Below are 18,670 nucleotides of genomic sequence, written 5' to 3' on the forward strand. Positions count from 1 at the left end.
AAACGGTGAGAAAACCATGGCACTCATTGTTGATAATGCTTGTTAGATTTACCTGGTGCCATGTACTCTATGCTGCTAAATGACCAGCATTGCAAGGCCATCCAGTCATGTAGCTGCAGGTTCTGTTATCTTAAACCTGTGGGGAAGCCAAAAGGTTTCTCCCAGAATCTTGCGACCAGCAAATCCAATTTTATCTGCTGCACGGTTTAACAAATAACTAGTCCAAAATTTCAATCTGATCAGTCATCTTTGGGTCTCAGGCAACAGGTTTGATCCACTAGAGAACAGATGCAGTGTGGTGTGAACCAAAGGTTTCAGAAGTAACAGCCTTACACGAAGCCCTCACTTCTAAGGCTTCATTTGCAAGTCTGATCTTCGGCCGGTGGAACGTCACAAGGTGGAATCTCCAAAACACCTTGTGTTGTAGGAAACAACCTCAAAAAGACTACTTATTCAAACAATCCATATCTCTCAACAATGTTATAGAAACACTGGAAGTAAACACACCACAGCTGGCTATTTGTTCACAACTCTTGACCAACTAACGCAAAGCCTTACATTAAATAAACATGCCAGAACATCCACAGGATTACTGCTTCAACCAACTCGATGTTTCTGGCTCCTTCAGGCATGCCTTATTTGATTGCCCACACTTGCCACTTGTCCGGATCCGTAGGCCTTAAGTTAAGGAGCTCCATACAATCCAGGGTCTGCACCAACCTCCTATGGTGCTAAATCTGTTCCACAAAGACGATCGGATGCCAAATCTGTATCATTAAATCAATTCATGGTTGATCACGGAGGGTGTTCCGTGTTTGATTTAAGGCAAACATTTTCCATCTCCGAAGTGAGCAATTGGCGCAACTATGGTGATGATGACGATAACAAATGGTGAACAAAATCTATGTATAATTGCAATTAAACTAAAGGGGAGTTGGAACTGATTAAGTTTTTACCTAGTAATACGAACTAGAACCACTGCTACCGAAGTAGCCACTGCCGCTACCTGCATTACGACCAGAGTAATGCGACGAATATGAACTCCCGCCAACCTGCCGAAACACAGAAACTTGAATAAATTGGGAGTGGTGGAGGGGGGGGGGGGGGACTTAAAAAACGGTACTGCTGGTCATTTTGGACTTCACATGGTAGACAAGGTGACAACTTGATCACCAATTTTCAATGAAACGAGGTCGCTTCACATAAAGAAGTTATGCATTATGAATGTTATTTTATATATATTCGATATGGCAGTATCACAAAACGGTACTGCTGGTCATTTTGGACTTCACATGGTAGACAAGGTGACAACTTGATCACCAATTTTCAATGAAACGAGGTCGCTTCACATAAAGAAGTTATGCATTATGAATGTTATTTTATATATATTCGATATGGCAGTATCAACTTGATTGTCGATTCAAGTAATTCTTTCTTATAGATGGTCAAACCTACAAAAGTTTCACTAATACTGATTGTACAGCCAGTATTTGAATTGGAGAGAGAAATAGATACTAAATGCATTGGACATTTTCAAGATAACTTACATCAGATCCACGAGGCATGTAGTCAGCACTATAAGTTGACGAGTACATTCCACCAGCATCACCAGTGTTTGCAGAACCTGCAGAGATGAGATACAAAACAAAGTTATAAGCACCATGATCAAAGTTCTTGTGACAAATAGTATGGCCTTCAAGAGTATACCTCCATAACTCATGCCATGGCGGCTGCTGCTATACACTGTGTCATGACCAGCAACAGGTCTGCTGCTACTGTATCCCGCATGTGAGCGCCCAAGCCTTCAAGAATGAGAATGTGAAAGAACTCGAGATTAAAAATCAAATACCAAGACATTATCTAAATAAAAAAATGTTAAGCGAAGAGACTGCAAGTAGTACTAAATGTACACCAACCTCTCAGTATATGCATCTGCATACCGAGCACTGCTGCCACCAACATCATAGTCTAAGCGTGCCTTGGACGAGCGAACACTAATGTCATGATACCGAGGAGGCACATCATCCTTGCATCATTAACAATAATAATTAGGTTGATTGAGGAATAATCTGCAAGTGCATGCCAACAATGCAAAATATAGACAAATAAACTATCCTTACCATCTCAGCGTATGAGCGTTTTGAACCAGAAATAGTATCATAATCACGGCCACGCCCCTCCCTATAGGGTGGCAAAGGCCGATCAATCTTCTCTACATAATCGTCATCAGCATATGCTCGCCGGTCGGAAAGACGGGGAGCGCTACGAGGACCTAGGTCTGAATAAGCTGATCCACGGGATGAATAGTCGTCCCTGTATGAGTGGCGCCTATCTACTGGAACTCTTGGAGCGTAGTCAGCAAAGGTAGCTCTGCTTCTTGGCGGAGGAAGATCATCACGCCTTCCATATTCTCTCCTTGGACTTCTCTTTGGGTAAACAGGAGCTGTACACACATGAAGTATGAGAGAACGTGATGCAGCTACAGTTGATTGCACTACAAGAAAAATAGGTACCATCTGCTCACCTGGGGGCCTTCTATCATAGGATCTCTCTGGAGGAGGCAAACGCCTCACTCTCTCTGGAATTGACATTACAGGGCGTCTATCTCTGATATCTACTGGCCTCTTCAGTGGACGGTTCCTGATGGGAGGTAAGCGACTAACATCAGGTCGTACAAGACGTGGCAGAGGCCGGCGTGGAGGAGGGCGAGTGTATGGAAAACGGCCACCACGAGGAGCACTCTGCCCAATCCTGAAATTTCCTCTTAATCCATGCTTCATCCTAGTAGGTCTCTGCATTGGCCTTGACAATCTGGCTCTCACTTTTGCCTGAACCACGAAAGAATTGTCTTGAGAAGGGATTGCGTGATCAAATTTCTCCATTGCACAACAGACTGAGTAGGTGGTAAAATTGGTTAAGAAGGTATGGCAAACTCAGTTGGAAAACGGACCTTGTTATCACCTTCACCAATCTCAGAATTAGTAATCCCATCAACGCATGCAACAGCATTATCGTGCGTATCAAAAGTAACAAACCCAAAATCTTTTCTTTTGGCTGCAGGCATGTTTCTGGCAAGTTCAACTTTCTCAATAGCTCCATACTTTTTAAGGTACTTCTTAACACGATCTTCATCCCATGAGGGGGGAAGACCATCAAGAAATACAGCTCTGACCTGAATCATAAAACCAAAATGAGGATTCAATAGCTTTAAACATGTTTGGCACAGACCAAGAAACTAACACAGCTTCCAGAGTGAATGACTGGATAGCCACAAAACTCAAAATGTTTTCACTAACAAAGCCGCCTCGAATACTGCCGAAAACAGGTGCTTACCTGTGACATCATTTCATCATCAACTTCAGGGTAGGAATCGGCAAAGGAAACCTTTGCACTGCGATCAACTCCAAAGACTACATCCCTCTTCTGCAATCGCCTGAAAGCATCCATAGCTTCAGGGCGAGTAGAAAACTCAAGTAAAGCGTACCCACGATTCATCCCTGGGTTATTGCTATCCTCAGCCAATATTAAGTCGTCAAAATTCTCAACCTCATAGGTCTTCAGTTTATCCTTCAACTGTGAGTTCCAAGATTAGTTATTTCTTCGACCAAGAAGCAGAAAAAAGGCATAGAGAAAAAAAAGGGAGTTTAAACATCATACATGTTCTTTTGTCCATGTTTTGCAGATATTGCCCACAAAAAGTGTATCATTGTCATGACTAGGAGCAACACCACATTGTTTACCTCGTACCTAGAGAATTTCAGAAACGGTTAAGTTACTTGTAACAAAATAAATACACCATAAACATTGTATGATTGCCGTAAGACCAACCAGCGGGTTCTTGAGATCTGAGACAGCACGCTTTGCTTGGTCCACAGTAGCAAATCGCAGGAACGCAAAGCCTTTGTTCTTCTTCGTAACAGGGTTCATCATCAGACGAACTTCAGTGATTTCGCCAACTTCACTAAAAACTTTCCTGAGGTCGCTCTCTGTTGCATCTTTATCTAGCCCACCGACAAACACTTCAAACTCCTTGCGCTTACGATGTGCTTTCACCATTTCATGATGGTCGTCATCCTCCACGTCCACATTTTGTTCCTCGTCGGCATTCTCATATTCCTCGCCCTCCCCATCATCCCCGCCATCATCCAATTCCTCCTCCACCATATCTGTCTCCTCTTCAACCACGTCTTCGGTGTACTCCAGCCCTTCATCGCCGTCTTCATACTGCTCCTCGTACTGCTCTGAATCCTTCTCATCATAGTCTACAACAGCCTCCTCTTCATATTCTTGCTCATCCTCAAACTCCAGCCGCTCGCCTTTGTCCTCTTCTTCATATGTTTCTTTCACGGTTGCGTCATCTAAAAATTAAGTAAGCATAAGATACATAGACCTCAAATTCCATTTAAATAAGCCAATTTTTGAAGTATCTTGGCACATTTGTAGGAAATAAAGATATTAAGCCACGGGTCACGACAAAGATATTTTCTTTTCCGGTTAGCTAAGGGGGTGGTTAATGTTCACTGCCCCCTTCCATAAACAAGGCAAAATCCACAAAGGCGGTTGTAAAACAAAATGGCTAAGTTCGGGCATCGAATTCTACTGAACTAAAAGAAGGACTAAATGATGGAATAGTATTAACAGAACCAATCGATCTAATACACCACCAACAGCAAGTGTGCTCCTCTGAACCCATGCTTACCATGCGTATGATAAAAGAAACTCGCTCTGTCCCAAATTACTTTGTCGATACGCTGGACAAAACTGAGTCTATTAATTTGAGACTGAGGGAATACTACACGGCGTTCATGCTAGGCCAAATAAAGGGGAGAGTATCGCATCACCGTCACCATACAAATGAGCAAAACGCAGACATGGCATAGCAGTATAGCACAACAGATCAGAGAGAAAAGTCTACGCCCTACTACACCAAAACAGAGGCACGAGCGTAATACCATGGGCTGCGCCGTTCTCCACGGCGTCCGGCTTAGCCTTCTCCTCAGCAGCCGGCTGCTGCTGCTGCTGCGGCTGCGGCGGCGGCGGCGACGGCTGCCGCTTCTGCTCCTCGACCTTGGGGGCCTCCTCCGCGGCGGGCTTGACCTCCTCCACGGCCGGCGCGGCCTCCTCCGCGGCCGGCTGCGCCTTGGCCGCCCTGCCCCTCGCCGCCGGCCCCTTCCTGGCCGCCGCGGCGCCGCCCCTCCTGGCCGACTTGGGCGGCATCTCCCAGGTCAGGTCAGAACCAGAAACACCAGCTGCAAAATCAACGCAGAGAGTAGCACCCAGATTTAGCGGAAGCAGGGGTCAAATTGGCCGCGGGGGTGGGCGGTGGGGAAGTCGGAATCCATGGTGAGCGCGTACCTCGTGCCCTCCCTCGCGGAAGATCGGTGCGGGGAACCGAAACCCTAGCGCTGGCTGGAGACGGGAGCTGCGGCCTTCGGGTCGCGGAGAGAGAGAAAGCGCTAGATGGATGGAGAGGGACGAGACGGACCGCGGCCTAGGTATCGTATTCGTTGGTTGCCCGGGTCGAGTCGGTATGCTGCAAACCTGGGCGCCGGAGTTGGATGGAATTACGGATTAGCCATCGGGGATTCAGCGTGCAGCGTGCTCGCGCGTTGACCGCTTCCTCTAGGTAATTGCAGGGTCTTTTCGGGTGGTCATCCTTTTATTTGCCTCCGGTAAGTCGGTATCGACGAAATTCGATGCTCTCTCGATGCACGAGACTGCTGCGAGTGGGTATTCACTGATTGTCTCAAACTTCACATGTCACTCTCTAACTTTTTTTTTTAACAGAAGGCTCGAAAGACCCGCTTTGAATTAACAAAGCCATCAACCTACCAGGAGATACAACAAGGCACCACACCAGACACACCACGGCAAAAAGGATACAAGGGTACACACAGAACGAATTACAACACTGCACTAAGCGCGAGGAAGCTTGCAGAAGTGCAGACCGCCGCTGTTTGGCACCAAGGACACCAGCCGGAGGCACGGCGAGGCACAGAATTGCGGTCTTGAATCCGAGGAGAACAGCCAGGACTCCGACCACCAGAAGCACCAACCTGTTCTCATGACGAAGAGGGCCCCTGCCCTCTCGCCTGGCTCGAAGGCGTCGAACCATCGGACATGAGAGAAGCTCACCCAAGAGCTGCAGAGGTGTTGGGCTCCCGACCCGGCGCCACCCTGGAGAAGACTACCTTGACGAAAAACACACCAGACCGGCCACACTGCCGAGCACTTGGACACCCCACCAGCAACGAGAAATCCGCCGGGAGCAGCTGCAGGGACGGGGCAGACTGCCGTCGACACACGTATACGGGCTAGAGATCACCGCAGCTGCTCAAGGACCGACATTGCCCAAAGCTGCAACCTTCAGCTCCGCCACCCTACCCAAACCTCCCCAGACGGCGCCTCCAAGAAGGTCACGGCGCAGAAGCGCGTCGCCGCCGCCCAATCAGCGAGATTTTGGACTTTCGTCCGGGAGGTGGGGAAAAGGTGAGCAAGAGCCAAGGCCCGCAGCTACTACCTCGGAAAACCGACGTGAACCGTAGAACCACGCCGCAGACGCCACCCGCCGCCACCGCAGAACCCGAGGAGTCGAGGGCGCCGGACCGAGGCACCCACCACGATGCACGCTGCAGGACATCGGGGGAGACGAAACCATCGCCCTCGCCGCTCGTCGACCAGACGCATCGGGGCCGCCCACCCGAGGGAGCCCAGATGAGGCCCAGACCTAGGCCTGCTGGCCCAGATCTGGGCCCGCCGCCGCCACCCATGGCCACGGGCACGCCGTCGCAGGGCCACGCCAGCCAGCCAGAAGCCACGCCGCCACCCCGCCGGAGAAGCGTCGTCACCACGCCGTGGTCGGCCACCGCGCCGCCGCGCCAGACGACGAGCACGGCGCCGCCCCGATCGCGCCGGCCGCGCCACCACAGCCACGCGGGGAGAGAGATGCCCCGCCGCCGCCGCCACGGGGCTTTGCCCGGCGACGCCCTCTGGCGGCGGCGAGGGAGGGACGGGGGGAGGAGGGGCTGGAGGTTGGGGAGAGCTAGGGTTCCGCCCTGCGCTCGCGGGAGTGGTAGGACGAAACAGGGGGATTCTCACCTCACTATCACTCTCTAACTTTGACTAGTCACAATGAAAAAAATCATAGACTAGTATTATACATATAATACTAATTTATGATACAACACCTACAATGTATAATACTTCAACATATTTAATGTTTTGTAGAATCTCAATACAAATATGTGTACATGATGTGTTAGACTGGCCATAGTACAAACTACTATCATATAGTGGTATCATCCATATGATACCAATCTATGATACTACCCCTATAGTGGTTAGTATCATCTAGTAGTATCATAATCTCATGATATTTAATTATTTGTAGAACCTCAGTACAATTGTGTGTATAACATGCATTTGATAATATTAAATTACTACTAGCATATCTCTTCTCATTAATTATAGTGTCACATCAGATTTTTGCTAAGGTGGCATGCATGATACTTCTTCTGATACTAGCACTATGGCTAGTCTTAGCCACTAAATTTTTTAGTTTTACGTGCTATGATACGGTATCTACATATGGTATTAGACAAGTCAAAATGGGAAGTATCATATACTAGTATCATGTACATGATACTAGTTTGTGATATCACCTCCACAATGCATAGTATCATAATATGCTATCATACTTATGCCATATTTAATGTTTTGTAGAATCTCAATGCAAATGTGTGTACATGATATATTTGTAATGAAGTTTTCTAGGTTTATGTGTCATGATACGGTATCATATTATGGTACTACTCTCATCTCTCACCTCATTAATTGATGTGATACATCAGATTTTTGGCAACATGGCATGCATGATACTACTTAGGCTGACCATAGTGCTAGTATCATAAGAAGTATCATGCATGCCTCCTTGGAAAAAATCTGATGTGGCGCGATAATCAATGAGGAGAGATATGCTAGTGATATCATATTATGATACTGTATCATAGCACGTGAAACTAGACAATTTAATGTCAAATACATTATATACACACAATTGCATTGAGATTCTACAAATAATTAAATATCATGATATTATGATGCTACTAGATGATACTAACCACTATAGGGGTAGTATCATAGACTGGTATCATATGGATGATACCACTATATGATACTTTGCACTATGGCCAGCCTTATGATACTCCCATTGGGACTAGTCTTAATCTCCCATCTTTTCTCATTAATTGATGTGCTACATAAGATTTTTTCCTACATGCCATGCATGATACTACCTATGATATTTCCATTGTGGCTAGTCTTACTCAAAAAGATTTCCTTTTTACGTGTACCAGATTGATACCAAAACTTAAAAAAACTCTAAATAGAATGATATGGTCTGTGCTCCCTCTCTTTTAAGTTACTTATATACTCTATGCCTTGGTTTATTTACCAAGAATATACTTTTGTGCGTCGCTACCGGCTGATCTTTTTAAAAACGTTCTTCCGCCTTTAGCACCCCACACCACTATAAATTGGTCCCCTTTAGCACTAAAGGCTCCACTCATTGGCCAAGCATTTCGACGGGAAACATCGGTAACCAAATTTTACCTCAAAATCGTTTGGCCCGTGCAACTCTAGCCCAAGTTTGTTTTTCTCCATTCTCTCCTCCAACGGGGAACGGCCAACCAACAGCTTTTCTCTTTAGAGCAAGTCCAACGGAATCTAAAATTTGACTCTTTACATGTCTAGTTGAAGAGCTTTCTAACCCTAGCGGCGCGTACAAAGGCGGTTCATATGAGTCTCCATGAGTGGGATCGTAAAGAACTTAAGGGGCCAAAGAAACGCATTGAGAAACTCAAGAAAGAGCTTGAACAACTAAAAAAAGGTATGATGTCGCCAGAGTCAAGGGGAAGGCAGAAGGAAATTCAAGTCCTAATTGAAAACTTGCTAGAGCAAGAGGAGATTCATTGGCTGCAGCGCGGACGAGCGAATTGGCTCTTGCATGGCGATCGTAATACCTCCTTTTTTCATAATGCAGCTATTGCCCGAAAGAAGAGGAATCAGCTGAGACGACTGCTGGATGATACCGGAGTTTGGAAAGAGGGAGAACAACTGAAATCGCACGTTGTGGACAACTTCTCTCAACTCTTCACAGCGGAGGACACGGACCAAGTGCAGGAAGTGATCGACGCAGTCCACCCGAGGGTTACCCCTGCCATGAATGAAGCCCTATTGGCGCTGTTTAGCCCAGAAGAGGTGAAGAAAGCTTTGTTTGATATTGGGGACTTGAAAGCCCCAGGACCTGATGGGTTACATGCAATATTTTACAAGCGTTTTTGGCATCTGCTTGGAGATGACCTTGTCCATGAAGTTCTCTCAGCCGTGAATTCAATGTCTATCCCCGACGGTTGGAATGACACAACAATAGTTTTAGTCCCAAAGATTAAAGTGCCAGAAAAAGTGACTCAACTAAGACCTATTAGTCTTCGCAACGTGGTCTATAAAGTCATATCTAAGATGTTCACTTCGAGGCTAAAAGGGCTATTACCTGAGATCATAAGCCCGACCCAGAGTGCCTTTGTTCCGGGACGTCTTATTACAGACAACATTTTGGTAGCATATGAGTGCTTCCATGCGATAAAGAAAAGGAGACAAGGAAAGAGGGGCTTCTGTGTAGTAAAATTGGACATGCACAAAGCCTATGATCGGGTTGACTGGAATTTCCTCGAGAAGATAATGTTGAAGCTTGGTTTTGATCCGTCTTGGGTCAAGAGGATCATGACATGTGTGAATATTGTACGCTACAGGGTACGTGTGAATTCAGAGGAGAGTGACATTTTCTCCCCGAGCCGAGGACTACGCCAAGGTGACCCCCTCTCCCCATATCTATTCCTATTATGTGCGGAAGGGCTCACGGGACTCTTGGCAAAATCTGGAGAGGAGGAGCAATTGATTGGTGTTAAAGTGTGCAGGGAGGCGCCAACAATATCAAACCTTATATCCGCTGATGACTCCCTTATTTTGATGCAAGCAGATGAGGCGAACGCGGACTGCCTTAAGCGCAGTTTGGAAACCTACTGTCGAGCTTCTGGACAATTGGTTAGTACGACTAAATCAACTATTTTTTTCAGCCCAAATACTTTAGTGGATGATTGATACGTCTCCAACGTATCTATAATTTCTTATGTTCCATGCTATTTTTATGATGATACACACATGTTTTATACACACTTTATGTCATTATTATGCATTTTCCGGAACTAACCTATTGACAAGATGCCGAAGTGCCAGTTCCTGTTTTCTGCTGTTTTTGGTTTCATAAATCCTAGTAAGGAAATATTCTCGGAATTGGACGAAATCAACGCCCAGTATCTTATAATTCAAGGAAGCTTCCAGAGAGCCAGAGAGGGGCCGGAGGAGAGGCCCAGGGCCACCACACATGGTGGCGGCGCGGCCCAAGGGGGGGGGCGCCCCCTAGTGTGAGGAGGCCCCGTGGCCCCTCCGACTCCGACTCTCCGCCTATAAAAGCCTTCCTGACCTAAAAACTTCGGGGGAATAAGCCACGGTACGAGAAACCTTCCAGAGCCGCCGCCATCGCGAAGCCAAGATCTGGGGGACAGGAGTCTCTGTTCCGGCACGCCGCCGGGACGGGGAAGTGCCCCCGGAAGGCATCTCCATCGACACCACCGCCATCTCCATCAACGCTGCTGTCTACCATGAGGAGGGAGTAGTTCTCCATCGAGGCTAAGGGCTGTACCGGTAGCTATGTGGTTAATCTCTCTCCCATGTACTTCAATACAATGATCTCATGAGCTGCCTTACATGATTGAGATTCATATGATGAGCTTTGTATCACTATTAATCTATGTGCTACTCTAGTGATGTTATTAAAGTACTCTATTCCTCCTCCATGATGTAATGGTGACAGTGTGTGCATCATGTAGTACTTGGCGTAGTTTATGATTGTGATCTCTTGTAGATTATGAAGTTAACTATTACTATGATGGTATTGATGTGATCTATTCCTCCTTTCATAGTATGATGGTGACGGTGTGCATGCTATGTTAGTACTTGGTATAATTGCGTTGGTCTATCATGCACTCTAAGGTTATTTAAATATGAACATCGAATGTTGTGGAGCTTGTTAACTCCGGCATTGAGGTGCTCTTGTAGCCCTACACAATTAATGGTGTTCATCATCCAACAAGAGAGTGTAGAGTGGTTTTATTATGTGATCAATGTTGAGAGTGTCCACTAGTGAAAGTATGATCCCTAGGCCTTGTTTCCAAATACTGCAATCATCGCTTATTTACTGTTCTACTGCATCTTTACTTTCTGCAATATTACCACCATCAACTGCACACCAGCAAGCTATTTTCTGGTGTCGTTACTACTGCTCATATTCATTCATACCACTTGTATTTCACCATCTCTTCGCCGAACTAGTGCACCTATACATCTGACAAGTGTATTAGGTATGTTGGGGACACAAGAGACTTCTTGTATTGTGATTGCAGGGTTGCTTGAGAGGGATATCTTTGACCTCTTCCTCCCTGAGTTCGATAAACCTTGGGTGATCCACTTAAGGGAAACTTGTTGCTGTTCTACAAACCTCTGCTCTTGGAGGCCCAACACTGTCTACAGGAATAGAAGCGCGCGTAGACATCAAGCACTTTTCTGGCGCCGTTGCCGGGGAGGAAAGGTAAAAGGCACTCACACTTTGGTCCCAGGTAACTAAGTTATTTTCTGGTGCCGTTGTAAGTGCTTGAAGCTATTTCCTTTAGATTCTGCAATTGCATCTTTTTGTTTCTTGTTTACACTAGTGAGGTATAATGGAAACCAACTATGAGCTTTTTAATCTATTTCCTGAGTTAAGACATGGATTGTTTGATGCGAAAATTAAAAAACCTATTTTGCATGCTAGTAGCAATGATATTAGTATGAACGCTTTGAACACCATTGTTGCTAATGATATGGAAAATTCTAAGCTTGGGGAAGCTGGTTTTGATGAGCATGATATTTTTAGTCCCCCAAGCATTGAGGAGAAATTTTTTTTTGATGATACTTTGCCTCCTATTTATGATGATTATAATGATAGTGGTCTTTTGGTGCCGCCTACTATGGAGGATAAATTTTATTATGATTATACTATGCCTCCTACACTTGATGAGAATAATAATGATAGCTACTTTGTTGAATTTTCTCCCACTATTACTAATAAAATTGATTATGCTTATGTGGAGAGTAATGATACTTTTATGCATGTAGCTCATGATAAGAATGTTTCATGTGATAGTTACATTGTTGAGTTTGTTCATGATGCCACTGAAAGTTATTATGAGAGAGGGAAACATGGTTATATGCATCTTAATAATATTAAGTTTCCCCTCTTATGTTGAGAATCTTGAAGTTTCGCTTGTGTTACTTTTTCATGCTTATTGCATTATGCCTACATAACTTGTTTATTTACAAGATTCCTTTTCATAGGAAGTGGGTTAGGCTTAAATTTGTTTTGAATTTGCTTTTTGATGCTCTCTTTTGCTTCAACTCTTATTTCTTGCGAGTGCATCATTAAAATTGCTGAGCCCATCTTAATGGCTATAAAGAAAGCACTTCTTGGGAGATAACCCATGTTTTTATTTTACTACAACAATTTTGTTTTATATTTGAGTCTTGGAAGTTGTTACTACTGTAGAAACCTCTCCTTATCTTTAGTTTATTGCATTGTTGTGCCAAGTAAAGTCTTTGATAGTAGAGTTGATACTAGATTTGGATTGCTGCGCAGAAACAGATTTCTTGCTGTCACGAATTTGAGTCGCCCCGTCTGTAGGTAACTCAGAAAAATATGCCAATTTACGTGCGTGATCCTCAGACATGTACGCAACTTTCATTCAATTTTAGCATTTTCATCTGAGCAAGTTAAGTGCCCCAGAAAAATTCGTCTTTACGGACTGTTCTGTTTTGACAGATTCTGCCTTTTATTTCGCATTGCCTGTTTTGCTATGTTTGATGGATTTCTTTGTTCCATTAACTTTCAGTAGCTTTGTGCAATGTCCAGAAGTGTTAAGAATGATTATGTCACCTCTGAACATGTGAATTTTTGATTATGCACTAACCCTCTAATGAGTTTGTTTCGAGTTTGGTGTGGAGGAAGTTTTCAAAGATCAAGAGAGGAGGATGATACAATATGATCAATGAGAGTGAAAGCTCTAAGCTTGGGATGCCCCCGTGGTTCATCCCTGCATATTTCAAGAAGACTCAAGCATCTAAGCTTGGGGATGCCCAAGGCATCCCTTCTTCATCGACAACATTATCAGGTTCCTCTAGTGAAACTATATTTTTATTCCATCACATCTTATGTGCTTTACTTGGAGCGTCTTTATGTTCTTATTTTTGTTTTGTTTTGAATAAAATTGGATCCTAGCATTCATTGTGTGGGAGAGAGACACGCTCCGTTGTTGCATATGGACAAATACGTCCTTAGCTTTACTCATAATATTCATGGCGAAGGTTGAACTGCTTCGTTAAATTGTTATATGGTTGGAAACGGGAAATGCTACATGTGGTAATTGGTAGAATGTCTTGAATAATGTGATACTTGGTAATTGTTGTGCTCATATTTAAGCTCTTGCATCATGTACTTTGCACCTATTAGTGAAGAAATACTGTAGAGCTTGTTAAAATTTGGTTTGCATAATTGGTCTCTCTAAGTCTAGATATTTTCTGGTGAGGGTTTGAACAACAAGGAAGACAGTGTAGAGTCTTATAATGCTTGCAATATGTTCTTATGTAAGTTTTGTTGTACCGGTTCATACTTGTGTTTGCTTCAAATAACCTTGCTAGCCTAAGCCTTGTATCGAGAGGGGATACTTCTCGTGCATCCAAAATCCTTGAGCCAAAAACTATGCCATTTGTGTCCACCATACCTACCTACTACATGGTATTTTCTGCCATTTCAAAGTAAATTGCTTGAGTGCTACCTTTAAAATTCCATTCTTTGTCTTTGCAATATATAGCTCATGGGACAAATAGCTTAAAAACAATTGTGGTATTGAATATGTACTTATGTGTTCTATTTCTTAATAAGTTGCTTGTTGAGCGATAACCATGTTCCTGGGGACGCCATCAACTATTTCACTTTGTTGAATATCATGTGAGTTGCTATGCATGTTCGTCTTGTCTAAAGTAAGGGTGATTTATCATGATCAAATGGTTTGAGTATGCGTATTGTTAGAGAAGAACATTGGGCCGCTAACTAAAGCCATGATCCATGGTGGAAGTTTCAGTTTGGACAACAAACTTCAATCTCTTATGAGAATATTATCTGTTGTTGAATGCTTATGCATTAAAGAGGAGTCCATTATCTGTTGTCTATGTTGTCCCGGTATGGATGTCTAAGTTGAGAATAATCAAAAGCGAGAAATCCAATGCGAACTTTCTCCTTAGACCTTTGTACAGGCGGCATAGAGGTACCCCTTTGTGACACTTGGTTAAAACATATGTTATGCAATGATAATCCATGTAAATCCAAGCTAATTAGGACGAGATGCGGGCACTATTGGTAATCTATGCATGAGGCTTGCAACTTATAAGATATATTATACATAACACATATGCTTTATTACTACCGTTGACAAAATTGTTTCTTGTTTTCAAAATAAAAGCTCTAGCACAAATATAGCAAACCATGTTCCCTCTGTGAAGGGTCATTCTTTTACTTTTATGTTGAGTCAGTTTACCTACTTCTTTCTATCTTAGAAGCAAACACTTGTGTCAACTATGTGCATTGATTTTTACATGTTTACCTATTGCACTTGTTATATTACTTTATATTGACAACTATCCATGAGATATACCTGTTACAAGTTGAAAGCAACCGCTGAAACTTATATCTTCCTTTGTGTTGCTTCAATGCTTTCTACTTTGAATCTATTGCTTTATGAGTTAACTCTTATGCAAGACTTATTGATACTTGTCTTGAAAGTACTATTCATGAAAAGTCTTTGCTATATGATTCAGTTGTTTACTCATTACTTTTACCATTGCTTCGAATCGCTGCATTCATTACATGTGCTTACAATAGTATTGATCAAGATTATGATAGCATGTCACTTCAGAAATTATCTTTGTTATCGTTTACCTACTCGAGGACGAGTAGGAACTAAGCTTGGTGATGCTGATACGTCTCCAACGTATCTATAATTTCTTATATTCCATGCTACTTTTATGATGATACACACATGTTTTATACACACTTTATGTCATTATTATGCATTTTCCGGAACTAACCTATTGACAAGATGCCGAAGTGCCAGTTCCTGTTTTCTGCTGTTTTTGGTTTCAGAAATCCTACTAAGGAAATATTCTCGGAATTGGACGAAATCAACGCCCAGTATCTTATAATTCAAGGAAGCTTCCAGAGAGCCAGAGAGGGGCCGGAGGAGAGGCCCAGGGCCACCACACATGGTGGCGGCGCGGCCCAAGGGGGGGCGCGCCCCCCCTAGTGTGAGGAGGCCCCGTGGCCCCTCCGACTCCGACTCTCCGCCTATAAAAGCCTTCCTGACCTAAAAACTTCGGGGGAATAAGCCACGGTACGAGAAACCTTCCAGAGCCGCCGCCATCGCGAAGCCAAGATCTGGGGGACAGGAGTCTCTGTTCCGGCACGCCGCCGGGACGGGGAAGTGCCTCCGGAAGGCATCTCCATCGACACCACCGCCATCTCCATCAACGCTGCTGTCTCCCATGAGGAGGGAGTAGTTCTCCATCGAGGCTAAGGGCTGTACCGGTAGCTATGTGGTTAATCTCTCTCCCATGTACTTCAATACAATGATCTCATGAGCTGCCTTACATGATTGAGATTCATATGATGAGCTTTGTATCACTATTAATCTATGTGCTACTCTAGTGATGTTATTAAAGTACTCTATTCCTCCTCCATGATGTAATGGTGATAGTGTGTGCATCATGTAGTACTTGGCGTAGTTTATGATTGTGATCTCTTGTAGATTATGAAGTTAACTATTACTATGATGGTATTGATGTGATCTATTCCTCCTTTCATAGTATGATGGTGACGGTGTGCATGCTATGTTAGTACTTGGTATAACTACGTTGGTCTATCATGCACTCTAAGGTTATTTAAATATGAACATCGAATGTTGTGGAGCTTGTTAACTCCGGCATTGAGGTTCTCTTGTAGCCCTACACAATTAATGGTGTTCATCATCCAACAAGAGAGTGTAGAGTGGTTTTATTATGTGATCAATGTTGAGAGTGTCCACTAGTGAAAGTATGATCCCTAGGCCTTGTTTCCAAATACTGCAATCATCGCTTATTTACTGTTCTACTGCATCTTTACTTTCTGCAATATTACCACCATCAATCGCACGCCTTGACAAGCTATTTTCTGGTGTCGTTACTACTGCTCATATTCATTCATACCACTTGTATTTCACTATCTCTTCGCCGAACTAGTGCACCTATACATCTGACAAGTGTATTAGGTGTGTTGGGGACACAAGAGACTTCTTGTATTGTGATTGCAGGGTTGCTTGAGAGGGATATCTTTGACCTCTTCCTCCCTGAGTTCGATAAACCTTGGGTGATCCACTTAAGGGAAACTTGCTGCTGTTCTACAAACCTCTGCTCTTGGAGGCCCAACACTGTCTACAGGAATAGAAGCGCGCGTAGACATCAATGATCGAGAGGCCATATGCATGAAGCTAGACATCATGACCGAAGCTCTTACTGACAAATACTTGGGGCTACCGGCAATGGTTGGAGTGGATCGCTCAGATTCTTTCCAATTTTTGGTAGACCGTGTTTGCCAGCGAATAAATGGGTGGAAGGAAAAGATATTATCTTATGGTGGAAAAGAAGTGCTTCTCAAAGCGATAGCGCAAGCAATACCATCTTATGCGATGTCGGTTTTTATGATTCCAAAACAGATTTGTAAAGGAATCACTACGGCGATGTCAAATTTTTGGTGGGGTGATGGAGCTGATCGTAAGAGGATGCATTGGTTGGCATGGTGGAAATTGTGTATACCCAAGATGCAGGGAGACATGGGTTTTCGAGATATGGAATGTTTTAATCTAGCACTATTAGCAAAACAAGTGTGGAGACTTCTGGCTGAACCAGAATCCCTGTGTGCAAGAGTTCTGAGAGCCAAATATTTTCCCTCGGGGGATCTCCTGAATGCAGCTCTAAAGAAAGGTAGCTCCTTCACTTGGCAGAGTATATGGTATGGTATTCAAACTTTCAAGAAAGGACACATATGGAGAGTTGGAACGGGAGATCAGATAAACATCTGGGAAGATGAATGGATCCCTGGAAACTACTCACGTAAGGTCCTTACACCAAAGGGGCAGAATGTTTGTACACGGGTAATTGAGCTAATTGACCCAATCACAAATTCATGGGATGCTGATTTGGTGGGCCAAACGTTTCTGGATGTGGATCCACATAGAATTATGGCAATCCCACTGCCGTCACATGATATGGAGGATTTCATAGGTTGGAGCCGAACCAAAACAGGGAATTTCTCAGTTCAGTCAGCCTATCATACAGAGTGGGAGAGTAAGTATAGAAATAAATTACAGCGAGGTGGTGGAGCTGGAAGTATAAACCCGCATCCAATGTGGGATAAAATCTGGAGTCTGGGGTTCCGTCCAAAGTGAAGATTTTCATTTGGCGACTAATGCAGGAAATAATACCATGTCGAGTGGTACTAGCAAATAGGCACATAAAGATTAGTGGTCAATGTCCGATCTGTGAGGTTGGTATGGAGGACACTAAACATATGCTCTTTCAGTGCCATCGGGCAAAGCTGATATGGGAAAATCTTGGCTTGGATGCTATGATTGAGAGGGCTTCTAGTATAGACCATGCAGGACAAGCTGTTCTGGAGCACCTGCTATGTGTTGAAAATCAAACAACAACGATCTTGGGGCAGACACAGGCACCAGAACTGGTGGCAATTACCTGCTGGTACTTGTGGTGGGAGAGAAGGCAGATCACACATGGTGAGAAGGTGAAAGAGCCCGTGGGTACGGCGATGGCGATTGGAGAAATTTACTCCAATTTCACCACGGCAAACTCACCCAAGGCTAAGCGGAAAACAAAAGGCTGGTCCAAACCCATTCAGAGTTTTGTTAAGCTCAATGTTGATGCTTCTTTCGACGCGGATGATCTTCGAGGAACTACGGGTGCGGTAATCCGAGACAACAAAGGAAACTTTGTCGCTGCAAGCAATAGCAGGATTGAGTTTGTCCATGACAGCATGTCAGCGGAAATTCATGCTCTGAAGCAAGGCCTAATCCTGGCTCAATCTTTAGGATGCAACAAAGTCGTTTTGCTGTTCTGATAACATGGACGTGATCCAAGCAATGAATAATGGAGGCTATTCTAGTGGAATTGCAGCGGCAATCCTTGATGACTGTTACCATCTGGCGACTGAGTTTGTGAAGATCCATTTTGAACATGATTAGCGTGAAGCAAATTCTGTAGCTCATGAATTAGCTAGGTTGGCACGGGGACAAATGCAGCAGGTTTTGTTTGAGAATCCCCCTGTATCTATCATACCTCTTCTCATAAACGATGTAACCTCTATTATTACTTAATAAAGAGTATGATGCTATCAAAAAAATAGTTGAAGAGCTTTCTAAAA

At 44.1% G+C, this 18,670-nt stretch overlaps 1 protein-coding gene across 3 annotated transcripts; it reads right to left on the reverse strand.

The window, feature by feature from the left end:
* Positions 1 to 449: 449 nt before the first annotated feature.
* LOC127335793 (uncharacterized) lies at positions 450 to 5,508 on the reverse strand. 3 transcript variants are annotated; one of them, XM_051362527.2, is made up of 13 exons: positions 5,356 to 5,508; positions 4,953 to 5,249; positions 3,829 to 4,358; positions 3,658 to 3,747; positions 3,334 to 3,573; positions 2,951 to 3,172; positions 2,525 to 2,828; positions 2,121 to 2,443; positions 1,917 to 2,026; positions 1,708 to 1,802; positions 1,548 to 1,624; positions 957 to 1,052; positions 450 to 737 (listed from the first exon to the last, which is right to left on the reverse strand). In XM_051362527.2, the coding sequence occupies exons 2-12, from the start codon at positions 5,215 to 5,217 to the stop codon at positions 957 to 959; spliced, it is 2,352 nt and encodes a 783-aa protein (XP_051218487.1). In that variant the 5' UTR covers positions 5,218 to 5,249; positions 5,356 to 5,508; the 3' UTR covers positions 450 to 737. The 3 variants fall into 3 exon arrangements, with proteins under 3 accessions (XP_051218487.1, XP_051218488.1, XP_051218489.1); XM_051362528.2 differs by having other exon boundaries at positions 450 to 767; XM_051362529.2 differs by lacking the exon at positions 450 to 737 and adding an exon at positions 771 to 864.
* Positions 5,509 to 18,670: the final 13,162 nt, after the last annotated feature.

Source organism: Lolium perenne, chromosome 2 (assembly GCF_019359855.2).
Source record: "Lolium perenne isolate Kyuss_39 chromosome 2, Kyuss_2.0, whole genome shotgun sequence".
Classification (NCBI taxonomy): Eukaryota; Viridiplantae; Streptophyta; class Magnoliopsida; order Poales; family Poaceae; genus Lolium; species Lolium perenne.

Excerpts from the sequence above, each read along its gene's own strand:
- LOC127335793 (XM_051362527.2), bottom strand. The coding sequence starts at position 5,217 with ATGCCGCCCAAGTCGGCCAGGAGGGGCGGCGCCGCGGCGGCCAGGAAG. Across the intron at positions 2,829-2,950 it reads TTGGTGAAGGTGATAACAAG|GCAAAAGTGAGAGCCAGATT; the intron begins GTCCGTTTTCCA and ends TTCGTGGTTCAG. Across the intron at positions 1,053-1,547 it reads ACATGCCTCGTGGATCTGAT|GTTGGCGGGAGTTCATATTC; the intron begins GTAAGTTATCTT and ends GTGTTTCGGCAG.